The 25,285-nt window shown below is 36.3% G+C and overlaps 1 protein-coding gene across 1 annotated transcript in view; it reads left to right on the top strand.

The window, feature by feature from the left end:
• The window catches only part of LOC122803872 (kelch domain-containing protein 2-like), a 599,698-nt gene that overhangs the window by 192,631 nt on the left and 381,782 nt on the right, over positions 1 to 25,285 (top strand). Inside the window, exons 5-6 of the mRNA XM_044073552.1 lie at positions 11,278 to 11,358; positions 11,464 to 11,522. Coding sequence (XP_043929487.1) covers positions 11,278 to 11,358; positions 11,464 to 11,522 — 140 coding nt within the window. The remainder of the gene's footprint in view (positions 1 to 11,277; positions 11,359 to 11,463; positions 11,523 to 25,285) is intronic.

Consider the following 25,285-nt stretch of genomic DNA (forward strand, 5'->3'; position numbering starts at 1 on the left):
TTGCAGGGACACCTCCTTTACTTCCTCCCAAAGGTGTGGTTTTAACTCCCATACCCTCTTTTAGAACTGTACCATATCTGAGGTTGCACATTTTTGAGAAACATGAAATATTCAGATAAGTTGGTTGACTAACTGTAACACTGTATCCTTTTGCCAAATACAGCAAGGTCCTGACTGGACGGATCAAACCACTAGAATATATGCTGCCACAGTTCTGTTTCAAAAGTTTCCCTTCTTATAGTGATGTATAGCTGCAACTGTCCTTTATTCATGCATTCTTTAAGTATTACAGTCTATACATATGGCTGTCTTTTGTACATATCTGCTACAACACACTGCAATCCTCTACCATTAATTTCTCAGGGTCAGGACACAACACTGCTTGGTACTCTTCCATTCATGTTATAAACAGATTTCCTTCTGATGAACATAGTACCATTATTTGAGAATAACCACTGATTTGTGAACAGAAGTATCATTGCTGTAGCAGGGCCTCCTCCCCTCCTTCCCTCAGTACTGCTAATGAGTGTGGCTGGTGCTTTCCATTTATGTATAAGTAGGTTCTGTAGTAGTCTGTAACTAAAACTTTTTCATGAGGGTAGAGTTTGGCGGGTTAATAATTTGTGATTTTCCCTTAGTAGTTTATTTTATAAGTAGTCATTGTCCCACTGTGCTCATCCCTCATTAGACCCATTATAGAGTACAACGCCCCATTTGGTATGTACCTCACAAGACATCTGCAACAGCTGGAAAGGCCGCAGAAATACCTCACTAAAAGAATCACAGGCCTAAAACAGATGTCCTATGCTGACAGTCTAAAAAAAAATTCCAGCTATACTCTATGGCATATTGTCTACTCAGAAGCGATCTTTGCTTAACATACAAGGCCATGTCAAACCCTGAGTTACTGGATATGCTCCACTTAAAGAAATCCCAATCCCTCAGAGCCACACGCTCCAGGGATCTAAACCTTGTCGTCACAATGAACAAAACATGCTGGACAGATAGGTTCCTGACCCAGAGACTCCCTATGTTGTAGAATAGACTGCCCATACATGTCAAGCAAGAGTGCCTCCTTGGCCATCTTCAAAAGGAACCTTGACGATTGGATGGGAGATGGGAAATTCACCCCAGGGATCACGTCAGTCTCCCTACTATACAGGGGTCCAGGGAAGTAAATATTGTGGGGAGAAATATCCAGGGAATTGTTATGGCTAGGCTTGTATAGCCCCTAGGGCCGATAGCCTAGTACCAACCTATGAACCTAGTAGTTCATGCCTGGTATGGCAAAAGGTATTTGGTGCAGAAAGTTATACTCCAATAGGTCTTAGATGGCAAACAAGAATGCCTGTTGGTAACATCCTTTGAACTTTCCGGAGATGGCCATGGTATGTAACGTTACCCCAGGGGTATTTAACTGCTCTTGAGATCAGACTAGAAAACTGATGTCTGCCTCCAGCATATCCCTTTTATTTTTGAACGCTTTGCTAGATGCTTTAAAACAGCTATGGTGAATATTATTTCAGAACTCTAGTACCTCTCTAATGAAAGTGGTCAGTACCAATATAAATTGGCTGCTGCATCCGAAAAAATCTGCTGTACAGTGCTGTCAGATATGAATCAGATTTGTATAACATTCTTAAGGCTGACCTTGTTACTATTATGTTTTGTTGCAGCCATAACCAAAAGGAAACCCTGTCTCTGGTATATCTTCCTTTTGATTTGGAATCTGTTCCTTTTGATTGGGAATCAAAGTTTACAGACAGCTGTGGACTAAGAAGTCTACTTCCCCGATTTGTGTATCAGACCTCTTAATTGTTTATTTCACAACGATAGGTTATCAGTATTTTATTTTCGTTTAGTTACAAGATAGTAACTAAATAAGCTAAAAAAAATATGCCTGCATCTGCTAAAACAGGCTTATTTATGCTGTGTTTTTCTGATGTCACAAATACAGCTATCAGATTTTCACCAGTTTGCCTAGATTTATGAAAAAATACATGGTTTAAAACTGAGGCTTATCAAGAATATACTTAAAGATCATGTGCAATTGAAAAGTCTTACTTTGCAAACTTCTGTGCTGGTGCTGCATTAGCGTTGTCTAGATACCCAGTGTTTCACTTTGTGTTCATAATGCTTAACATATGGTTAACATATATTCTTGGTGAAATCTCAATGTTAATGAGCAGATGTTAAAAAAATATATATATACCCATTTCCCCTTGCCTTTTAGTGTTACTTTCTGTTAGGGAAATGGGTATAACCGCAAAATGTCATTTTTTTTTAATCAGTGTTATGACTTCAGTTTTTTGTTGCACTAGGCAGAAGCTAAGACATGAAGCTTACAGCCCCAACAGGACATAACTTAATTATGCCTACAGGAGACGGGACAGCATTGGCCATGACTTGAACCCCCCCCCCCCCCAAGTCCTGTTTTTTTCACATAAAATCAAATTTTATGTGAAAAATTGGAATGAAACAACCACTGCAACTCCAGAATGGAGTGAAAGTGCTGCTTTTGTTTTACCATTAGGTATATTATCTCTAAGCTCAAAATTTGAGTGGCTCCAGCACCTTTGGTTAATTATTTGTGAAGCCAGTTGATGTAACTGACTAACTTGGTGGGGCAGAAGTAGGACAGTTGAGCAGATGTTACATGCTGCTGGATATCCCTGGAAAAGAAACACTTTTGCCTAACAGGTTTACCTGCTTAATATTAAATAAATAAACGAACTCTTCTTCAGCATCTTCTTAGATAGCAGGAGACAATTTTATAGAAAACAGCAGTTCATTAGGTAAATGTTTACTAAGTAAGAAGCTTTATCATGTATTGCTTCCTTTTAGATAATGGTCTAGTAGCTGCAGCTGTGGAAAACAATTCCACTGATTTCATCTTGTATTCTAGTAGTATCCCCTACCCAACCCTTTCCTTTCAGATGTAGTTTTCACTCAGTTGACAACATAGAAACATCTCCTTTTCACTCCTAAGTCTCATACCAAATGCAAAGCTAATATTCAAATCACCTGTGCAGAGAGCACAAATATTGAGGTAGTGTCCAAGATTAAATTAGTTGGGGTTATAGCAGACGACAACATGACATTCAGCCTCCACATCCAACAAACAGTCATAAAACACATTAGAAGTTAGATCTGCTATACAAAGACAATATCTTACTGAAAACAGCTGAATAATGTTAACATCCACCTACTTGCCACATATACTTTTACTTTCCTATTTTCAAAAACCTGCAGTCCATCCTGACAAACTAGAGCAATGCTATAATAAAAGTCAAGTTTACTTCCAGCAAGCCATACTGTACACATCACTGTGTTGCTTTCATGTACCTGTTGTGATTTGAGCTACCTCACCTACTCTCAACTTCAGTTTGCGCAGAGATTTGTTTTTCTCTGCCTTAAGCAGTATACTGTACAACTCCATTCTACCAGTAGAGAGGAGCTCTCTGCTAAAAAACATCTCTAAAAGCTCGCAACCAAGCAAGACACTGTTTACTCTAATTGTATCTTAAAGCCCTAGAGATCAGTTTGTCCTCTGATCAGACTCAACAATGCACATCTTCAAAGATAAATTAAAAGTGTTTGTTCTTCAATTTTGTCTATGGCCCTGTTATTCACCAGGCTAAATTATTCCTAAACTACTTCTATGTGCACATACATGTTAGTGACTTTCTGTTCTCTTATTTTTCTGTATTCTACTCTTCTTAAGACAAAATGCATATAATTATATCTGACCCAATGCAATACTTCTTAACTGCACCCAGTGCTGATTATGTTGCTGCAAAATATACTTATTACATAATTGTTTGCATTATTCACCCTCATTTCTTGTATAATGCTGCTACCTGAGCATTCTGCATGTTGTATAAGTACGACTGGAAGTAGTTCTTCTGGTGCTTTGTATGTAATGTTGCAAAATATTACTCAAGAAATCTGTATATTGCATATGTACTATGTTATTATTTCTTACGGAGCTTTTCATTTCAGGTCTCTGCAAAAAGGGGGTTAGTTTGCCCAGTCTGATTTTTGTTTGGTAAACAAATGGAAATAATTATTATTCCAGACAAGCAGATTCTGTGGACAACTTCAAGAGGTTGCTCAGTAGAATTTTAAAACTACCCTCTTTATCCATCAGTCTGGGAATTACATTGTTTAATAATGGAACAACCTTTTTTCCTCTGGACTGTTTTTTGTTCCTAGAAAAAAAATCTTAACTTGTAGCACACATTTCTAAACTTGTTGAATATGTTTTTACTTAACCTGCTGTCCCTTAGACATTCACTGGGTCCTAATTTCAAATTGACTGCACTGATCAACTACATACTTACCCATCTAAAATACATTCCATAACCCCTTTATTTCTCTGATACTCTTAAGATCCTAGCTGCCAATTACAGCTTTATTAACATACATTTATAGAGCATGGTGCTAAGCTAAGCGGAGGAGTATCATCTGCATGACTCAATACAGTAGTTATAGGCTGCTGTAACATTTCTCTTAGCAGTGATAGTCCGTGCTGATTAAACCCTGAAATTTAAAACAAAATAACCTTTTTATAGCTTGCCTGATATGTAAGTATCTAGGTATAACAAGCTTGTTATTGCAAGGTGATGTTTATATGTGTGAATAGTGTTACTCGTTTTATGTTCTTTGTTCTTCACCTGACCATCAGTCTTTGTTTCCTGGCCACCCTACTGGCCCTTTCATTCTCTCTGGCAAGAGCAGTATGACTCTCTCATTCCTTAGGGATGTGGGGTGAGCAGACCAGTACTGGGACCATCATCCACACTGGGAGATACCAGGATCCTTTAAATTCCATCTTTCCAGTCTGACTGTTGGATTTTCGAGTCACTTTTTGGATCCATATTGGTATAGCTAATGCATCAGCCTCATGAAGGAGCATTGGTTCATATTTGATTGGTCTTATCCTAATATTTTTCCTTTGCATTTGGTTGCTGTTATCCTAGCATATTTTTCTCTCAGGGCTGTAGCCTTTCATGGGACAAGAAAACTCTGAAGCTTTTGGTATCCAAAACTGCCTGTTAAATGACTCTGAGCCAGTGGCAGTGTGGGCATGTGTAAAGTTCTATAAAGCTTTGAAAGCTTGGCCAAAAGTCATATTATAGGAGAGCATATAACCCACAGTTTGGCTACTACAACAGTGATCAATTAGAGTATCTACCATTGTGGTAAGTTACATAACTGTACTTTTCTTGAGATTATGTAGTTTTCTAATTGGGATAGATTAGAGGATTGCGTGAAAATTGTCTTGCATTTTCAGAGCCACTGAAAAAGTTAACGTGTTTTGGTGGTTGATGAAAATTTGAAGATTATTGACAAGTGGCTGGCACTGCTACTGTTGAGAAAATCATTTGGATATTTTAATCTGTGCTCTTTAAACAGGGGTGACTGCGGTGGTGCAGCGGTTAACGTTGCCGCCTCACAGCAAGAGGTTCTCTGGTTCGATCCTCTGCTGGGGTGCCTTCTGTGCAGAGTCTGCATGTCCTCCCTGTGGGCGCATGGGTTTCCTTCTGGGTGCTATGGTTTCCTCCCACATCCCAAAGACATGTTGTAGGTGGATTGGACACACTAAATTGGCCCTAGGCGTGAGTGCATGCGTGTGTGTGCCTTCTGTGGCAGGTTGGGCACCAGGCTGGCAACTCAACACTGTAAAACTCCACTGCCAATCATGAATGGACAAATGATCCACTGTGCCGACCCCTAACTGGGAAAAAGCCGAAAGAAGAGGAAAGAATCTGTGTTCTTTAAACAGTATTTTTTCTTTTTATATAATTTCAAGGTGTGTCACCTCATCGATGTTAGTAAAAATTTAGTTATTTTTTCATTTATTTATCCATCCTTTGTTGACCAGATTAGTCCCAGTAGGCTAGTAGCATGTTTTCAGGAGAGATCCGAGGTGGTATACAACCAGGAGACATTTGGTCAGGGCATTGGAGTACTTCCCCTACTTGTTACAAGTGGGACCCATTTGGTATGAGCACTTCCTGTTTCCACTCAAGGCGCAGACGTGGCTTGGAGAAACAAGGAGACAGATGGAGAGAGAAGGAGATAACGGAGTGGCAAGAGAAATGGAGGAGAAAGCCAGTACTGAGACCAGAGAATGTATGCAGGCTTCTGAGAGATGTTCACAGAAATCTGTTTGGAGATGTGCTGGCAAGAGATGGATGTGTAGTTACAACCCTATAGTAGGGTTGCAGGATGGTTTATGTTAAGAAATAGTGATGCAGAGTGAGCCAGAAAATAAAGGAAGTATTTCCTGGGGGGGGGGCATTATGGAGAAAGTACAAAAAGAGGATGCACAGATCATCCTGAACAATAGTGGTGAGATAGAAAACAAAACATATGCCAGGGTAGTCAAAGAAGGCAAAAGCAGAGTAGCAGAAAAGAAAAAGGCAGAAGAAAATGAAAAAACTGAAGTATGTGGTAAGGATTCACAGTAAAGAAGACAAAGAAATGGACAGGTTTAAAGTGTGAGGCAATTTAATATTTCCTTTGAGTGTAAAAGCACAAGAGATGAGAGCTTTTATTCTTACTAATAATTTTTGTGACATTATATTTGAGACTGTTTTTCAATGGAAAATTCTCTTGGACAATAGGAAAAATAGATTGTAACCCATGATAAAAGCATTCAACAGGGAAACAAGAACATTCATGTAGAATTTCAAACAGAGGTGGGAAGAGAGACTTTGAAAGGACATTTGAAAACGTTATGTAAAGAGGTACTGGACATTGCAAATGTTTATCCTAAAAGGGGTTTATGGATGGGATTGTAATATTGTGTCAAAACTAGAAAGAGAAAAAATTATGCATATACCGAACATGATAAATATGAAGGGGAATATGGGTGTCGTGAAATACTGGGGACAACCCAAAACATGTTTTTTTTTTGTTTGCTTGTTTTATTTTGTTTTGTGGAAAAGGACATTTGATAAACAACTGTGGTAAAAGAAAATGTTATATTTGTGGGGAAATGGGACATGATGCAAAAAAATGTAAATTGAAATGTTCTAAATGTAACAAAACAGGCCATTTATTTATGGATTGTAAACATTAAAATAAGAGTAAGGAAAAAGAAATAAGAAAATGAACAAAGAAGAAATGTTAAAAGTAGTAGAAATAGAAGAAAAATTATATGAGAAAAAAATAAAGTGGACGTAGAAGAAGGCTCTGAAATAAGTAATGAAGAACACAAATTGGGAGATGGCAAAACAAATTGTATTGCTAAAAGAGTAAACGAAAGAAAAATTAAAAGGAAAAGTGCAAAATCAAAAAGAAAGGAAATGGATGAAAACGAATATACATAGTTGATGGTTGGGGTTGGTGTACTGCTTAAGGTGTTTGACTCACAGATACAATGTATATTGTTTGATTCTCACCTTTGGGAGAGAAAATGGTTAGGCTTGGAAAGGCCCATTGAGGCAGCTAGCCTAGTAATCAGTTGTGAATTTATGAAACTACGAGTCTGAAGAGAATAGAAAAATGAAAATGTTAGAGTGCTTTCTGTAAATGTCAGTAGTATTAAGAATATAATAAAAAGAGTAGGGATTTTGGAGTGATGTGCTACATGTAATGTAGATGTAATTATATTGGAGGACACACAGTTTTTAACAAGTGATGAAAGATTACATACCAAGAAACTATGAGGAGAAAAGATAATCTGGAATTTGGGAAATGAAAGCTGTTCTGGGATAACCATATTCTGTAGAAGTACAGTGAAGATATTAGATGCAACTGTAGCAAAATGGGAAGATTAATCTTTATAAATTTAAAATAGAAAGAACAAGTGTATAGAATTACAAGATTATATGCTTATACTAATTGTAAGGAAGGGGAAAGCTTATTTAATCAGACTTTATGTAGTGATAAATATGAATATTATAATAATGGGAGATTTTAATTGTGCTTTAAGAGGCAAGTGTAAAAAGAAAGGAAATGATACAAGAAAAATGTTCAAAATTGTAAGATGCAAGTTAAAACTTTAGGACAAAAATTTATGGACTTACAAAATGAGTACGTAAATACTTGAAATAGATTATTTTATAGTATCAGAAAGTTAGATATAGGAGAAAGGGATGTAGTTGAAACAAGATTTTCTGATCATCTTGTAATATGTCTTGAGATAAAGTAAAACAAGAAGTATATAAAATAGGTAAAGGAATTAAAAGGATTAGTCAGAAAACAAGGAAGGAAGAAAGGGATTAGTAAAACAGTTATGGAAAGATCATATTATGAGAACATTTTATAAAAAATCATCTGAATGGTGGATGATATTTAAGGAAAAATATAAAAATGTTTTTTTACATTGGCAATATGATGTGAGAAAAGTACACAAAATATAAAAACATATAACAATGCATTGGAGTATTTAGAACATGATCATAGAAAGTACATTGGCAAAGAAAAATAATTATATGAAAGACATCAAGAAAATTACAAGGATTGTTATATAAGCAAAGATATTTTTTCCAGAAAAAAAGAGGTAGCGAGTTACTTGAGCAGGTTAGTAAAGGATAACGGTAGGGTAAAATAAGGAACTGGAAAATGAAATATATTTATATGAGGTAGATAAAGTATTTGGGCAGGTAAAAATAGATTCTGCTGCAGAACTAGATGGAACAGGGTATGAAAATGTATAAAAATAAAGGGATTGTCAATTTTTTTTAAAGATTTTGGATGAATGTTTTCTGTGAATGTGAATAAAGGTTTTATGTATAAAGAATTATGTAGTGGAATATTTAAATTCATATGAAAGAATGAAGACAGAAGACAATTAAATGGAAACCGATAGTATTTAATAATGATTATAAGATCGTTATGAAAAAAATACAAAGGATATTTGAAACTAAAATAGAAAATATGTAAATATATATAGTAGAATGGAGAAGGGTTGTCGAGAATTAATAGTTATAGAAATTGCTGATAATAATATGAATAGAAAATGTAATGCAAAAATCATGGTAAGAGACCTTAATAAGGCATTTAATACAATTGGACATGAAATCTTGTGGGTAATAAAGAATATAATACAAGTGAAAAAGTTAGGAAATTATGTATATCTGTGTTTAGTAATAATAAAATAAAAATACTTTTAAATGGCTGGTTAAGCCAAGAGGTACATATGAAGAGTGGTGTAAGATAAGATAGGAATGCCCAATGAGTAGTATACTCTTTGCATTAGTTATGAATGTAATAGCATGTAAAATACAAAATGAAAGAGGCGGAGTATTTAACACCTGAAAACACCTGAAGGGTTAAGAATTCCAGTCCTGTTAACATATGTGGATGCCATTATAATAGTTGCAACAAACAAAATCTAGATAAAAGTAATACTTAGTACAAATTAGTGTGTAGAGGTCATAGGAATGGCTTTAAATAATGAGAAACGTAAACGTTTAGGTGATGTAGTAATGGTAGGTTGTATATATTTTACAATGAGTGAAATTTCTGTGTTGGGTATAAAATTTGTGAATAAAGATGTAAGGAGAGTTCAGTGGGTGGAAACTGTAGAACAAATAAAACAAAATTGTCTTTTTTGGAGAACATGTAAGTTATCATTCAGAAAAAAAGTCTGATTTGATAAAATTTGTATTGAAAAGAAAAACAGCACACTTAGTGTATTTATGTTGCCAACCGTATTTTAAAAGAAATTATTGTAGATATTTTCATGTGTATAGGTTAAACCCAGTGTAAAGAGGAAGGAGGTTTAGGGTTAATTAACCCAGTGGTATATGCTACTTCATTAAGTTTGTGCGAAGTGTTAAAGTGGGTAAATGAAAATAATGAGAGATTTGTAGTAATATTGTATAATTATAAACATGATAATGTTTGGGGTATGATAAAAACAGTAAAATAGAAAAACTGTATAAAATGAAGAAATAAAATGTTACCAAGAAAAAATATTTTTTGTGGAAAATAAAAATTGGTGATGTAGAAAAAGAAATAAAAGAATGCTTAAGAATGTAACAATAAAACATTACTTTGTAAAATCATGGGAAAATCTAACAGTTGAAAAAATTTAATTTGTAAAAATATGAAACAAATGGTGTAATCAGAAATTAGAATGTCAAGACTTTTTGTGGAGATTGATAATAGATAAATTACCAGTAAAAGGAAATATGCTATATAAAAAGAAAAATGATAGAATATGTTTAAGTTGTTAAGAAGAAGAAATTACTGAACATGTGTTTTTGAAATGTAAAAGAGTAAAAAAGTTTTGGGGAAAACTATATAAAGAGGATATAAAAGAAGATGCTAAAATAAACATGCATATGATTAAATATGGATATTATGAGCATAGCAGTAAAGACTATGTTAAAAGAATAGATAAATTATTTTTTATCTTATGGATTGAAACAGTAAATTAAATTGTTTAATGGTAAATGTATTTTAGCAATTAAGTAAAATCAGGTGGTTACAGAAGGAGGAGTGGAAATGCAATAGGAATGAAAATTTAATATGATTGTAAGGAGAATTCTGAATATGTGCAAATATATTTGTACATTTGTAAATGTTTGTAAGTATGTAAATTTTCTTCTTTTGGCTTTTAGGGGGTTAGGGGTTACCACAGTGGAACAACTGTCTGCAGAATGATTAGGAGTGGAGTTTTACAATGTCGAGTTGCCAGCTCGGTGCTCAATCTTCCACAGAAGGCATACACTTACACCAAGGGCCAATTTAGAGTGTCCAGTCCACCTACAGCATGTCTTTGAGATGTGGGAGGAAACTGGAGCAGCCGGAGAAAACCCACACTTCTGCAGGGAGGACATGCAGACGCAGCACAGAAGGCACCCCAGCCGAGAATCGAACTGGACAACCTCTTACTGTGAGGTGGCAGCGCTAACCTGTGCACCACTGCATCCGGCATTTATAAGTATGCAAATATGTTGTAAGTAAGAGTTATTTTTTTATATATAAATAAAGGACGCCTACTGTTTTTGCTAGGTGCTGTGGGATACTTTACATCTACCTGAACTACCAGCAATTCAAGCAAGATGGGACCTAGGTTTAACATTTTATCTGAAGGATGGCACACTCAGATGTGCAGCAGATTAAAGAATATTTGCTACACTAGTTAAGAAATGTTAGCCCTTTTATAGCTGTCTGGTCAAGGGCACATTATACCTTTTCTGCTTCCATAATCTTATGTTGTAATTGAAATGTGTGCATGTTTTAGTGGTATGTTTTGGTAAGAATAATTAATGCCATTGTGTGATAATTTTGTAACTCTTCCTGTCTCATCAGGGTAAGACACCCTCTCCTCGTGCTGCTCATGCATGTGCCACGCTTGGAAACCGAGGTTTTGTCTTTGGGGGAAGATATCGGGTAAGACGGCTTATTTTATAATTGTCTTGTAATTGTATTCTGAAAGGGAGCTGTTAAATGTTTGTTTCAAACTGCATTCTTTTTTTACCTCTTTTTCTTTCTTAGGAATCCAGAATGAGTGATCTGCATTATCTTAATTTAGACACCTGGCAGTGGACTGAACTGTGAGAGACTACTCTAATTTCAGTTTTGTTATATATTTTTTTTTATATTTTCAAATTTTAATGATGACATTGCATAAATTATTTGTAGTTCAGCAATAACAATACCAGATCATATTTTAGTAAGCCTGTTGCAGTTATTTCATGAAATGGATTTGCTTCATTTCTGTTTTCCCCGTTTGCTGGATTTCTCATTACCCTCATGTGCCAGGCATGCTGCTTTGCCCACAATGTTATCCTATGCAGCTGGTTTAATGGGGTGTACTCAGTAAGAGTCCTCTTTTTGCTCTTCATGCCATGGCTAGATTTCTGCCTTATAGCCTTTGTGACAATGTGAGTTATTGCCAGCTGTGCCATGAGAAGTAGGGCAGTGAATGTGTAACATATGCCAGCACAGCTAGCTGGAATTTAGTAAAGCATTTTATGTTATGTGAAGAACTGATTTGTACAGGTGCTTGTGTTAAAAATGTATTTGTAAAGTGGCTTGTGTTAAAAGGAAGTGGAGACCCAGTGCTGCACATGGATATAAGGGGAACCCATGGTGGACAGTCTAAACCATCCCAACCGAGTCCACCGGTAACAGGGGAAGCCACTGGTTCAGGTACATGGCCAGGATCAAAGGTTAAATGTTTTAAATGTAACCAGTGGGGCCATATAGATGTTGGAGGCAGGGTAGGGAACAAAAATTGGGGGAGACAGCAAGTGGGAATAACAGTATGCCAGTGGTAAGTTGTCTAGAGACAACAGGTGTGCCAGACTATCACCAGAGGTTGTATCCTATCGTAGTGGATGGAAAACAGGCCACTGCTAAGAGAGACACACCCTCTGACATAACCATTGTGAAGCATGTAGTGGTTAAAGAGGAGTAGTACTTACTTGGGCAGTCCACTCCAGTCAGAGCTTTAGGAGGAATGCCATTCCAAATGCCTTTGTCCAGGGTTCACCTTGACTGGGAAGGGTAGAAGAGGAAGCATGCAAGTAGGTGTGTTTGAGGATATCCCTGTAGATGTCCTGATAAGGAATGATTTTGATGATGCAGTACCTTGTGTGCATGCAGTTACATGCAGTCAGGCTTGGAGACAGGCATGTGTGTCTGGTAGCCTGGGAGAGACCAAGACACAGACCCCATATCTGAAGCTAGGGCTGGTGAGGTGGCTATTTTAGGGAGGGAGCTACCCTGCAGTAGTGAGCCTGAAGGTGAGCCACAGCTACTGGTAAGTACTGATGTTCCTTTGGACAGAGTGACTGCAGGGACAGAGGTTAGTGGTAGTACCCAGGGTGACAGTGAGGCATCAGTGACAGAGAAGATACCAGACTTCCTGTTCAAGTGGAGCTGGGATGAGTCACAAAGTTAGAGTTTAGACAGGCTCAGCTCTCAGACCCTACACTAAGAGGCTTGAGGAAGGTAGCTAAGGAGGCGCCTGATCCTCAAGTAAAAAGAGAGTCTGTATACTGGAACAAAATGTTATTGTACAGAGAGTAGACCCCTGATGGGAGGGCTAGAGGTTGAGGTAATACAACAGTTGGTAGTTTCTAGAACCTACCGTCTGGCACTTCTAGCCATAGTCCATGGCATTCCTTTTGCAGGTCATATTAGCATAAAGCATACCAAGAGACATATTGTACAGAACTTTTAATGGCCTGAGATTGCAAGGGATGTAACCAGGTACTGCAGGACCTGTAAGCAGTGCCAAAAAGTAGGCAAGGCAAGAGACAAGGTCATGGCTCTTTTGATGCGTTGCCTGTGATCAAGGAGCCATTTCAGAGGGTAGCTATAGATATTGTGGTGTCTCTGACTATCTCAAGTTCCACAGGGAAGAAGTATATCTTGGTGGTAGTAGGTTATGCTAGTAGATATCCTGAGGCGGTGACTCTGTCCCCCATTGAGGCAGAGAATGTGGCAAATGCTTTGTTAGAGATTTTCAGCAGGGTAGATTTCCCAAGAGAAGTGCTGACTGACAAAGGTGCCAATTTCATGTCAGACTTGCTGACTTGTCTGTGGAAGTGCTGTGGAGTAGAGCACCTAAAAAACACCCCACTAATGGTATTATGGAGATGTTAAACTCTACATTCCTTTTCACGTCACCAAAGTACCACCACGACTCTGTATAAAAGTTAAAAATTGTAGTTCCTTTATTAGATAGAGTAGTAAGCACTTTCGGGTTTTAACCAAACCCTTCTTCAGACATATAGCTAATGACAATTTACAGTGTGTATTTAAATGAAAAAAGGCGCCAAAAAGGCTTCAGAACCACTTTTAAAATCTCAGTAAATACCATTATTGCCCACTAGATGGCATCAAAGACAAACTTTTCAGTGGAAATTCACTGTGAAACCTCAGAAGGCTTCAGAACCACTTTTAAAATTTCAGTAAATACCCTTGTTGTCCACTAGATGGTGTCAGACAAACTTTTCAATGGAAATTCACTGTGAATGTTAAATAATTCTAGGTCTACTTTATTTCTAAAATGTATATAAAAACACATAAAAAGGAATACATTCTGAAACAATTATCTGCTGTGATATCCATTCACTTCCAGAACTGTTCAAATGCAAACTTGCTATTAATTACATATCTAGAAACTCCTCAAATAAAATATATGAATATAACTATACTAAAGAAAAATACTCATACATAAATTTTATGCCCAATGAATAAACTCTCTAACCTATATAAATACAATATACATGACTCAATTTGATTGATAATAAGAGCCACCAGTAGAATACAAATATTTATATACATATGTATGTATATGTATATATAGAAAAATTCTAAACATCTAAAAAAACATTTAAAAGCATTGTAATTAGGCTTGCATTCATAAACATAATCAAATCATATATACATGTGCATGAATGCACAAAGTGTATATGAATAAACACATATATATCAAAACATATAAAAGTACAATTTAATATAAACATATAACAATAAATTTGCTGATTACTTAAAGTACATAAATAAACTACAATCTATCTATATATGATGTTTCAATATCTTTGAGGAATGGCTTAATCGAAATTCTATCATTTATACCACTACCTCTATCTGACTGCATTCTTATTATCCATTTTGTTTCTTGTTTTATATTTTCATAGGTTGGTACTGGGCTATCTGCCTGAAGGCATATTAGCCCAGCCACGTTGTGGGTATTCACCGCCCCTTTAGTAGTTCCCTAGACCCTTGTACTAGCAGCTATTACCCTTGGCCCCTATCTAGTAGTGCTGTTGGTGTGACCCCCGGTGTGAACTTTCTGTTACCCATCCACTTATCAAGGTTCCTCTTGAAGAGTGATAGTGAGGGGCTTTGTCTTGTGTAGATCGGGACCCTGTTCCGTAGTAAGGGAAGTCTCTGGGAAGGGAATCTATCCCTCCAGCATGTTCTATTCATTGTTGTGTTGAGGTTTATATCCCTAGAGCGTGTAGCTCGAGTAGATTTGGTTTTGCTAAGATGGAGCATGTTCAACAATTCTGGGTTGGACATGGCTCTGTACGTTAGACAGAGATCGCCTCTGAGAAAGCGGTATGCAACAGAGAACAGTCTTAGTTTTTCTGTATAGTTCTTTATATTACCTAATCTCTTGTTTCCCTCAATCAGCTCAACAACCATAAAGTTAAACTTATGATTCAAACCATGATTTAAAACATGTTTCGCTAATGCATTAGTTTCATCCTCACGGTTTATAGCGTAAACATGTTCCATCACTCTCTCTCAAGGTTCTATTAGTTTTTCCTATATAGAAACTAGTACATTTCTTACATTTAGCTAAGTATATGAGATCTCTAGACCTACAGTCAGCATAGTGTGTAAAGGTATACGTTCTATTACTATCAGGATGTATAAATACATTGCATCCTTGTATATACGAGCATTGATTGCAAGTGCTACAGGGGTATGTCCCCTGTCTTTTTGACACAATTCTGTTGACCTTTCCTTGTTCATAACAAAGTAGTCGTTTTAGAGACTTATTATTACGGTATCCATACTTAGGTTTAGAACCAACTATAGATCGAATTTCATCATTAGTTGTTAGTATACCCCAGTTTCCATTAATAATATTGCATATACTGTTATTATTTGAGTATTGTATATTCAACCTGACTTGTATGTTATTTAACTTGGTATTTCCCATAGCTAATACTACTTCTGTTTCATCAATATTCTTTTCTCTAAAATAAGGTCTTCCTTTCTTTTCCCTGTCTATTATCTTTAAATCATTAATGACCCCACTTTCTTTATTGGAATATCCTCTCATATTAAATTCTTCTTTCAGAGTATCTAAAGTTAATTGACATTTATTATCATCACTAGTTAATTTGGATAGTCTCCATCCTTAATTAATAACCATATTTTGATATACATGTGTAGGATGCATACTGGTGCGATGAAGCAGACAGTTTTTTCTAGACTTCTTCCTATACAATGATGCCGAGATCATGTTTTCTCCCTTGGTTATTAGTACATCAAAAAATTCTACACCATCTCTTGACCATTTGCCCTCAAATCTCAAAATGTAGTAGTTTTGTTTAAATATTGTAAAAACTGACTTAAATCTGACTCCGTCCCTTCCCATAGGAAAAAGACATCATCCACAAACCTTTTATAATATTTGATGTTTCTAGCATGGTTTGTATAGATGATGTATGTCTTTTCCCATTGGGTCATGACCAGATTGGCGTACGAGTTAGCACATGGTGTTCTCATCGCTACGCCTTTGGTCTGTAAATAATATTTATCAGCATACACAAAAACATTATTTTCCAAGATTAATTCAAGCAATAGCATGTATTTTAACACTTCATCTTTGTTGACATTTCTTATATGTAGCAATTGTCTCAAATCCATTCCTTCTATGTTGGGTGTTGAAGTGAACAATTACTTCACATCTAAGGTTACTAACCATATTTCAGATGACTCATCACTATTTGTTCATACATATGAAAAGTGTTTCCAAAAAGTCTTGAGTATCTCTAATTATAGTATCTGTAGTTTGAACTATCCCTTTGAGTTGTTTTTCAACATAAATAGAGAGTGGTTCTGTCAACCACCCTCTACTAGAGACAATCGGTCTCATTTTGGGATTCTGATGAATTTTATGAACTTTCGGGAGCTCTCTGAATGTTGGAACTGTTGGTAGTTCAACCAAAAATATTTATATAGGTCAGGATCAATAATATTGCATATTAACAGGTCGTATAAATTACAATGCATATTACTAATAATCTTATTGAGCTGCATAGAATTAATCAGTCGATATGTTACATCCTCATCAAGCATTGTCTGCATAACTCCTTCATAATACAGTCGATCTAATATAGCAACCGCCCCACCTTTATCAGCTGGCCTTATTATGATCTCATTATTATTACTTAAATTAATTAATGCTTCATGCTCCCCTTGATTTAGATTATAATAACTCTGATTACCTTTTGTTTGGTTGTACATGTGCATGAGGTCCCTTTCACATGCTTGTTCAAATGTTTCTAATAGGGGATGCAAATGGGGTATGAGCACACTAGGTTTCTTAAAAATAAATTGCTCAGTTTCTTGTTTATCTTTAAATAACATTTTCAATGCTATATTTCTAACAAACATTTTTATATCCAGGACAAATTCAGTTATATCAGTTTTTTAATCAGGTATAAAGAACAGCCCTTTATTTAAAAGGGATTTTTCAAAAGTTCCAAGTTCATAATGAGATAAGTTAATAATTAACTCAGACTCACTTGTCTCTGTATTTTGTTCTGAGTTAATATGGAGTCTCCTGTTATTTTCCGCTTCCTGCTATTTCTGTTGGGAGTCCATTTTTTCTGTTCTCGAATAGGTAAGGGAAATTGATGAATTGTCAAGTTTAAAGCCGGTTGTTCAGTATGACTTGTCGTCGGCTTCCTTCTAACATCACTATTCAGTAAAAAGCACCAGCAACTAAATACCACAGTCCAGATGGATGTACACCGGAACACACTGCTCGTACACCAGGATGAGAAACAGATGTTTAATAGATCCACACAAATAAAACGGAACAGGTTTAGCGCTTTCAACCGTAATACACAGTCTTCCTCAGAACAATGGATTAAAACATAGTGAACCATTTTATATCTTTCTTGATGGAATAATTGGATGACATATCTACTTCACTACACTATCTACACATACAACGTCTGTTTTGGATTAATATGTTTTTAATATTTTGGCGGGTTATTGAAGTAGATATGTCATCCAATTATTCCATCAAGAAAGATATAAAATGGTTCACTATGTTTTAATCCATTGTTCTGAAGAAGACTGTGTATTACGGTTGAAAGCGCTAAACCTGTTCCGTTTTATTTGTGTGGATCTATTAAACATCTGTTTCTCATCCTGGTGTACGAGCAGTGTGTTCCGGTGTACATCCATCTGGACTGTGGTATTTAGTTGCTGGTGCTTTTTACTGTTCTTCGGTTTTGTTCATGTGATGGATGTTTCAGTGGAACTCGGCACTGCTTCATTGTGCAAGGAAGATGTGGTTACTTTAAGAGCAGATTTGTCCGCCCTACAAAATGAAGTACATCGACTCATGGAATTGGTTACTGGTCTAGTAACCACCCTTAATAGCAAAGATAGACCTAGTAGTGAGACGGAAGGCTTGCAAAGGGATGCCGCCGAGACAAGTAGTCCGGATAGACCGGAATGCAGGAAACGCAACGATGGGATGGTAGCGTCATCTTCAGAGCAACACGTGGTGAACGCTTTACGCACCCCGGACTGTGGGTTTCCGAGAGAGCTGAGAGACACGGATGGTGTCTCGGATGACAACCGCAATCGTGGTATTTCTAATATTGACTTGCCAAATAGAAACAAAACTGCATACGACATGGGCTTGGATTTATTTATCCAGGAAGATGAACATTTTACCAATGAACGGCTGCAGAACGCTTCCGAACATGACTTCACTTTTGATTTTAGCGTCAGTAAGGCACGACGTGAGAAACAAAATGCTGGAGCTCGACCTAAGGATTCTTGTGTGGCTAAGACATATGGACATGGAAAAACTAAGAACACTCACGTTTTGAAAGGTATCACAACTCAGACTGATTTACACAACCCATCTAGTGTGTGTTGTAATAATGTTTATAGCAAACTAGACAATATGGGTTATGTACACAAGACGAGTTTATGTAACAATCATGAATGTTCACATGATGAAGGGAGCAAAAATGTATTAATGGAACAGTTTCTAGATGACAATTTTGACTTTTTTGATAAGGAAGGGGAATATACAAGTAAATCCAAAACCAAATTTAGTAAAGGTAATGAGACAGAGATATCTGTGAGAGATTTGATTTATGAATTTGGACGTAAACTAGTGGCTATTAAAAACACGAAGGTTGACTGTAGTTATTTAGCCAAATGTCTTGAACACAAAGTTGTACCCAAGGGTTTAAGATTTTTTAAACTTCCTTTGGGTATAGACTATGGGACAGACACCATTCATGAATTTAATGAATTATTTGACGGTTTTGGTGCTGCTTTTATCAAATTGTTGATCAAATACAATGATGCAAAGCTTGTTAGATTAACTAAGGAAGTGGAGAGTATGAATTCAACCATCATTAATCATCCTGACTTTGACTATTGGAGGGAATTATATAAGAAACAATACACTGTGGCAGATCATAAAATGTCAGGTATTGTTGAGAGGAAACACAATAAAATCTTACGTGATTTAGATTCTTATAAGAACAATAGAGCTTACATTTGGCCGGCCAATAGGAATGTGGACAACAATCAGTACATGCAACGTACCAGGAGGAAACCGTCCAAAAGTGGATTTAGAGAAGAAAATTTTCAGGGGGGGAGATTTTTTCCAGCGAGAAATTATCAGAGGTATTAAAGAAGAAACAGGCCAAGCAGCCAGACATTTTTGTAGGGGGGAAGGCTTTCATCAGTGGGACACCAACAGTGGTCCTGATGAACAAACAGGTGAACCATTCCCCTACCACATTTGGGTTCCCCCAATACTCGTATGAGAGATCGACCCATGGTTTATTTTCAACTCAATTTTCTTCTAACCACGAAAGTACTTTAAATAAAGCCAGTGTGGAGGACAGTTTAACCACAAACAATAAATATCTGGGTGGGGAGTACTTCTGACAATTCAGGTACCTCCATTAGTTTAGATAATCAACGTCCAACTATTATTGTGAGTGAAGGGTACAAAGTATACAACTACACAGATATTGTAATTGAAACTGATTTTGTCAAATTATTGAGTAAGGGAATGAAGTTCATTCCCATGACTGGGATGAATCTTGTAGATAACATCAAGGAGGTGAAGTTGTATTGTAGAAGGCTTAATCTTGCAGTTTTATTCGACAAACAAGCTGACATCAACTCTAATCAGGCTAGCAATGTGATTGGCATAATGGGTACAGACTTAAAGAAAACAAGTACTTACATACCAGTAAGTAATCCTACTATATTCAACTATGAAAAAATGGTATGTAATGATATTTACCATTTACATAGGAACATCAAAAAGGATAGGATTACATATGATGACAATCTTACACCGATTGAGAGGGAATGTCTAAAAAAGTTCATGTGTAATAGAGATATTAGAATTATGAAGCCCGACAAGGGAGGTGGGGCTGTCGTTTTTTACACTATTGAGTATAATGATGTTATTCACAACCTCCTACACGAGTCGGGTAACTGAGAGTATATCTCTGAACCAAATTTCTATTGGACATAAAAGGATTGACTTGTGTTTGGAGGAATATTTGATCGATAACAGGATAACCAATGACACCTACACCTTTTTAAAGACAGACCATCCCATCCTGGCCAAGATGGTAGGGATACCTAAGATCCATAAATCTTTAGAGCACCCCCCGTTTCGGCCTATCGTATCAGGATCCAGATCAAAGACCTTCAAGATAGGTCAGCTGATTGACCGATGGCTGAAGAACATTTATGATTCCATCCCTCACATAATGAAAGATTCGTGGAGATTTTTGGGTGAGCTAACTAGAGACAAATGGAAGGCACACAATACATATCTTACTATTGACATCAAAGATTTGTTTTCTAGTATCCCCAAAGAGCAAGGATTGGAATTTTTTGCCAGTAGCCTACGTAAACATTCAGGCTTTACTTGGGATAAGATCAACTTGATCTGCGATATGATGGGATTAGTTTTGGACTACAATTTTGTGGCATTCCAGGGAGAATTCTTCAGGCAGACAAGGGGAGTTGCCATGGGGGCGGCTTGCGCCCCCATGTACGCTAACCTTGTCATGCTAGAATGGGAATCGAGATTTGTGTTCAATAGCCAGTTTGATTCAGACATTACGTATTATGTAAGATACCTTGACGACATCTTCATCCTTTGGAATGCTTCGGTGGCTAGGTTAGATGAATTCATGAATTACCTCAATTCAACCACAGACTTCTTAACTTTCACCCACAGCCACCATTGTGAAGAAATATCCTATTTAGACACACTCATTAGTCACAATTCTGAGGGTTTTATTTCTAGAGTTTATAGGAAGCCCACTTTTTCGAACGACTACATTCACTACACTAGCAATCATCCACCTCACGTCTTTAAGAACATCCTAAAAGGCCAAAGCATTAGAGTAGCCAGGATGTCCTCTACCAGGGACATCATGATGACAGAACTTACTACACTCAAGAAGCTATTTTTGGACCGTGGATATCCTGGTAGGATGGTAACGGAGGTGACCAATCAAGTACAGAGCCAATGGGGATTGAAATATATCCCCATTTTGGGAAATTACAACATGACGAAGGGGAATAACAATGTGAATGTATTAAAGGGAAGAGTATGCGTTCTTACATATACACCTTTTACTCATATTATTACTGACATTCTTGCCAGACATTGGGAATTGCTGGCAGCCCTTGATTCTGATGAGATTTTAGGTAAAGTCCCCAAATATGTATACAAGACTGCCCCTAATGTAAAAAATCTGTTGGAAAGGGACAGTTTAAACAGGGGTAACAGGTCTAGAGATGATAATAGAGGAACAACCAAGTGTGGTAGGGGCAAACAATGTAGATATATTAACCTGGATAAGGGCTTCAGGCTGAATGACATCAATGGCACCTACATTAAAAGTCTGAAGGGAAATTGTGAAACTAAGGGTGTGGTTTATGTGGCGCTTTGTAAATTATGCAATGCCCATTATATAGGTAAAACAGAGAGGCAGCTGAAGAAACGGCTGTACGAACATCACTATAGGATACAAAAGTGTGATAATAAAAATGCCTTGTATAGGCATATTGCAGATAAAGGTAGTGATCACAGCTTCCACTTTTGTATTATTGATCAGGTGTATATTTCTCCCTTCGGAGGAAACTGGAAAAATGACCTGGCCCTCAAAGAAAGTAGATGGCAGATATTGACTGATTCAACCCGTAAACCGGGTTTGAATGACTTTATTAGCATAAAACCTTTTTTATTGTATTCGTGACGATTATCTGTCATCCCCTATAGGAATTATTGGTTGTTCAGTCAGTCAGTTTTTCTAGTTTTTTATAGTTTATCATGTCCAAGTTCTAATCTATGTTTTATGTTTTACATGATTGTATATTATATTGAATCATACTTTTATACATCTGTTTCTGGCATTTTAGTATTGTTGCACAAATGTTTTTACTAATTGATATATATAGTATTTATTATATATTTATTCATAGTTCTTTGAATGACATTTCATGAATTTGGTTTTATATAGAAATACACATACAACGTCTGTTGTTTTGGATTAATATGTCTTTAAATATTTTGGCGGGTTATTGAAGTAGATATGTCATCCAATTATTCCATCAAGAAAGATATAAAATGGTTCACTATGTTTTAATCCATTGTTCTGAGGAAGACTGTGTATTACGGTTGAAAGCGCTAAACCTGTTCCGTTTTATTTGTGTGGATCTATTAAACATCTGTTTCTCATCCTGGTGTACGAGCAGTGTGTTCCGGTGTACATCCATCTGGACTGTGGTATCACTATTCAGTGTTGAATTATTAAATTCACTTAGTTCTTCTGATTGTGGTTTCAGTACATGTAAAGTATTCACATTAGGACCACTTTGCTCTTCAGCAGATATTAGTGAATTTGTCTGCTGTTCATTCTGTGATTTATTACTATTACTGTTTGCAATTTTAGATCTTATTTCTTTTTCATTTCTATTTCTTGTATATCAGTGGGTTGATTGGAGGTGTGTCCCCTTTCTGAGACTTGTGATTGGTGAGCAGGAGAAAAATGATGAGAATAATCTCTGGTTTGAGATTGACCTGTCCCTCTTGCTTCCCTCGGCCAAGAGAAGACATTTCCGATTTCAAAGTCTTTTAAATCGCGCTCAAGTTTCTTTTTTCTCATCTAGAAGTAGCCTTCACTCCAATATCAGTGTATGTGTTTGAATGTCCTCATAAAACACTGCAAAATCTCTCTAGTTTATAAGCGCTAACAGTTCACTTTGTTTTTTAGTAATTTCTTCTGCAGTTATTTTCAATCAGCATATACTGTTCAATAAGTAATTTTATATACTGGAAGCTAGTGTCTATGTTCAATTTTTGCCATTCGGCTAAAAGTTCAGGATAGAGTGTGCCGTATGTTGGCATCTTTAGAATTCTCAATCCTCTAGGTATTACATGAAAACATAAGCATGCCTCCATGTGTTTGCGCTGCCACTGTATATATTTTTATTTAGTCAAGAGGTTCTCTATTTTATGGGTTAGTTGTAGAACATTAATGTTAAACTCATTAGAATGTTCACTTTCACTCGCATTCAGCAGTACGTTCTTCCGAAACTTCAAAAGCGCATTTGTTTCTGCTTTTAGCAGTCTCACAAAAGCTTCTGTTGTATTAGAATTAGAATTTTCATTACCTTCGTGCATGGAGTTAGGATTGTAGTCAAGTTCTATGGATATTCCTTCTGTCATGTCCCTTCTTGCTGCCAATAAAGTATATACAGCAAAATAAATCCACAAGCAGCTTCAGGGTAAAGGCACTTCACTATGTAAACGCACAAAAGCTAAATTCCTTTTCAGATCACCAAAGTACCACCACGACTCAGAATAAAAGTTAAAAATTGTAGTTCCTTTATTAGATAGAGTAGTAAGCGCTTTCGGGTTTTAACCAAACCCTTCTTCAGACATACAGCTAATGACAATTTTCAGAGTGTATTTAAATGAAAAAAGGTGCCAAAAAGGCTTCAGAACCACTTTTAAAATCTCAGTAAATTGTTGCCCACTAGATGGTATCAGACAAACTTTTCAATGGAAATTCACTGTGAATGTTAAATAATTCAAGGTCTACTTTGTTTCTATAATGTATATAAAAATACATAAAAAGGAATACATTCTGAAACAATTATCTACTGTGATATCCATTCACTCCCAAAACTGTTCAAATGCAAACCTACTATTACATATCTAGAAACTCATCAAATAAAATATATGAATATAACTATACTAAAGAAAAATACTCATAAATAAATGTTATGCCCAATTAATAAACTCTCTAACCTATATATATATTTATTCTACTGATGGCTCTTATTATCAATCGAATTGAGTCATGTATATTGTATTTATATAGGTTAGAGAGTTTATTAATTGGGCATAAAATTTATGTACGAGTATTTTTTTTAGTATAGTTATATTTCTATATTTTATTTGATGAATTTCTAGATATGTAATTAATAGCAAGTTTGCATTTGAACAGTTTTGGGAGTGAATGGATATCACAGTAGATAATTGTTTCAGAATGTATTCCTTTTTATGTATTTTTGTATACATTTTAGAAACAAAGTAGACCTTGAATTATTTAACATTCATTTATGTATAATCTTTTAATTGCCTTGCTATTCATATAATTAATAAAAAAAATTTTTGAGAAAAAAAAAAAAACATTCACAGTGAATTTCCATTGAAAAGTTTCTTTGATACCATCTAGTGGACAACAATGGCATTTACTGAGATTTTAAAAGTGGTTCTGAAGCCTTCTGAGGTTTCACAGTGAATTTCCATTGAAAATGTTGTCTTTGATACCATCTAGTGGGCAACAATGGTATTTACTGAGATTTTAAAAGTGGTTCTGAAGCCTTTTTGGTGCCTTGTTTCATTTAAATACACTCTGAAAATTGCCATTGGCTATATGTCTGAAGAAGGGTTTGGTTAAAACCCGAAAGCGCTTACTACTCTATCTAATAAAGGAACTACAATTTTTAACTTTTATTCCGAGTCATGGTGGTACTTTGGTGACCTGAAAAGGAATTTAGCGTTTGTGCGTTTACACAGTGAAGTGCCTCTACCCTGAAGCTGCTTGTGGATTTATGTTAAACTCTACACTAAAGGCCATGCTACGGGCATTTGCAGACCAGTCTAAAAGAATGTGGGACAAATATTTGCCCCATTTGCTCTTTGCACACAGAGAGGTACCCCAGGAATCCACATATTTTTCACTCTTTGAGTTGCTGTATGGGCATATGGTGAGGGGCCTTTAGATTTGATTAATGGAGTGGAAGGATGAGTGTGATTCCCACAAGAAGTCTGTTGTGGCATATTTCCTTAACCTCAGGACAAGGCTTAGGGGGCTCATGGGCTTGTCCCAGGAGAACCTGGTAGGAGCCCAACAGCAGAAAAAGGTCTTGTATGAGAGGAATGCTTGAGCCAGAGAGTATGCTGTGGGACAGCAGGTTATTATGGTTCTTATTCCTGTCAGTCACAGTAAGCTGCAGGCAACATAGGAGG

This window comes from Protopterus annectens, chromosome 6.part0, assembly GCF_019279795.1.
Source record: "Protopterus annectens isolate FY-2018-M chromosome 6.part0, PAN1.0, whole genome shotgun sequence".
NCBI classification, from domain to species: domain Eukaryota; kingdom Metazoa; phylum Chordata; order Ceratodontiformes; family Protopteridae; genus Protopterus; species Protopterus annectens.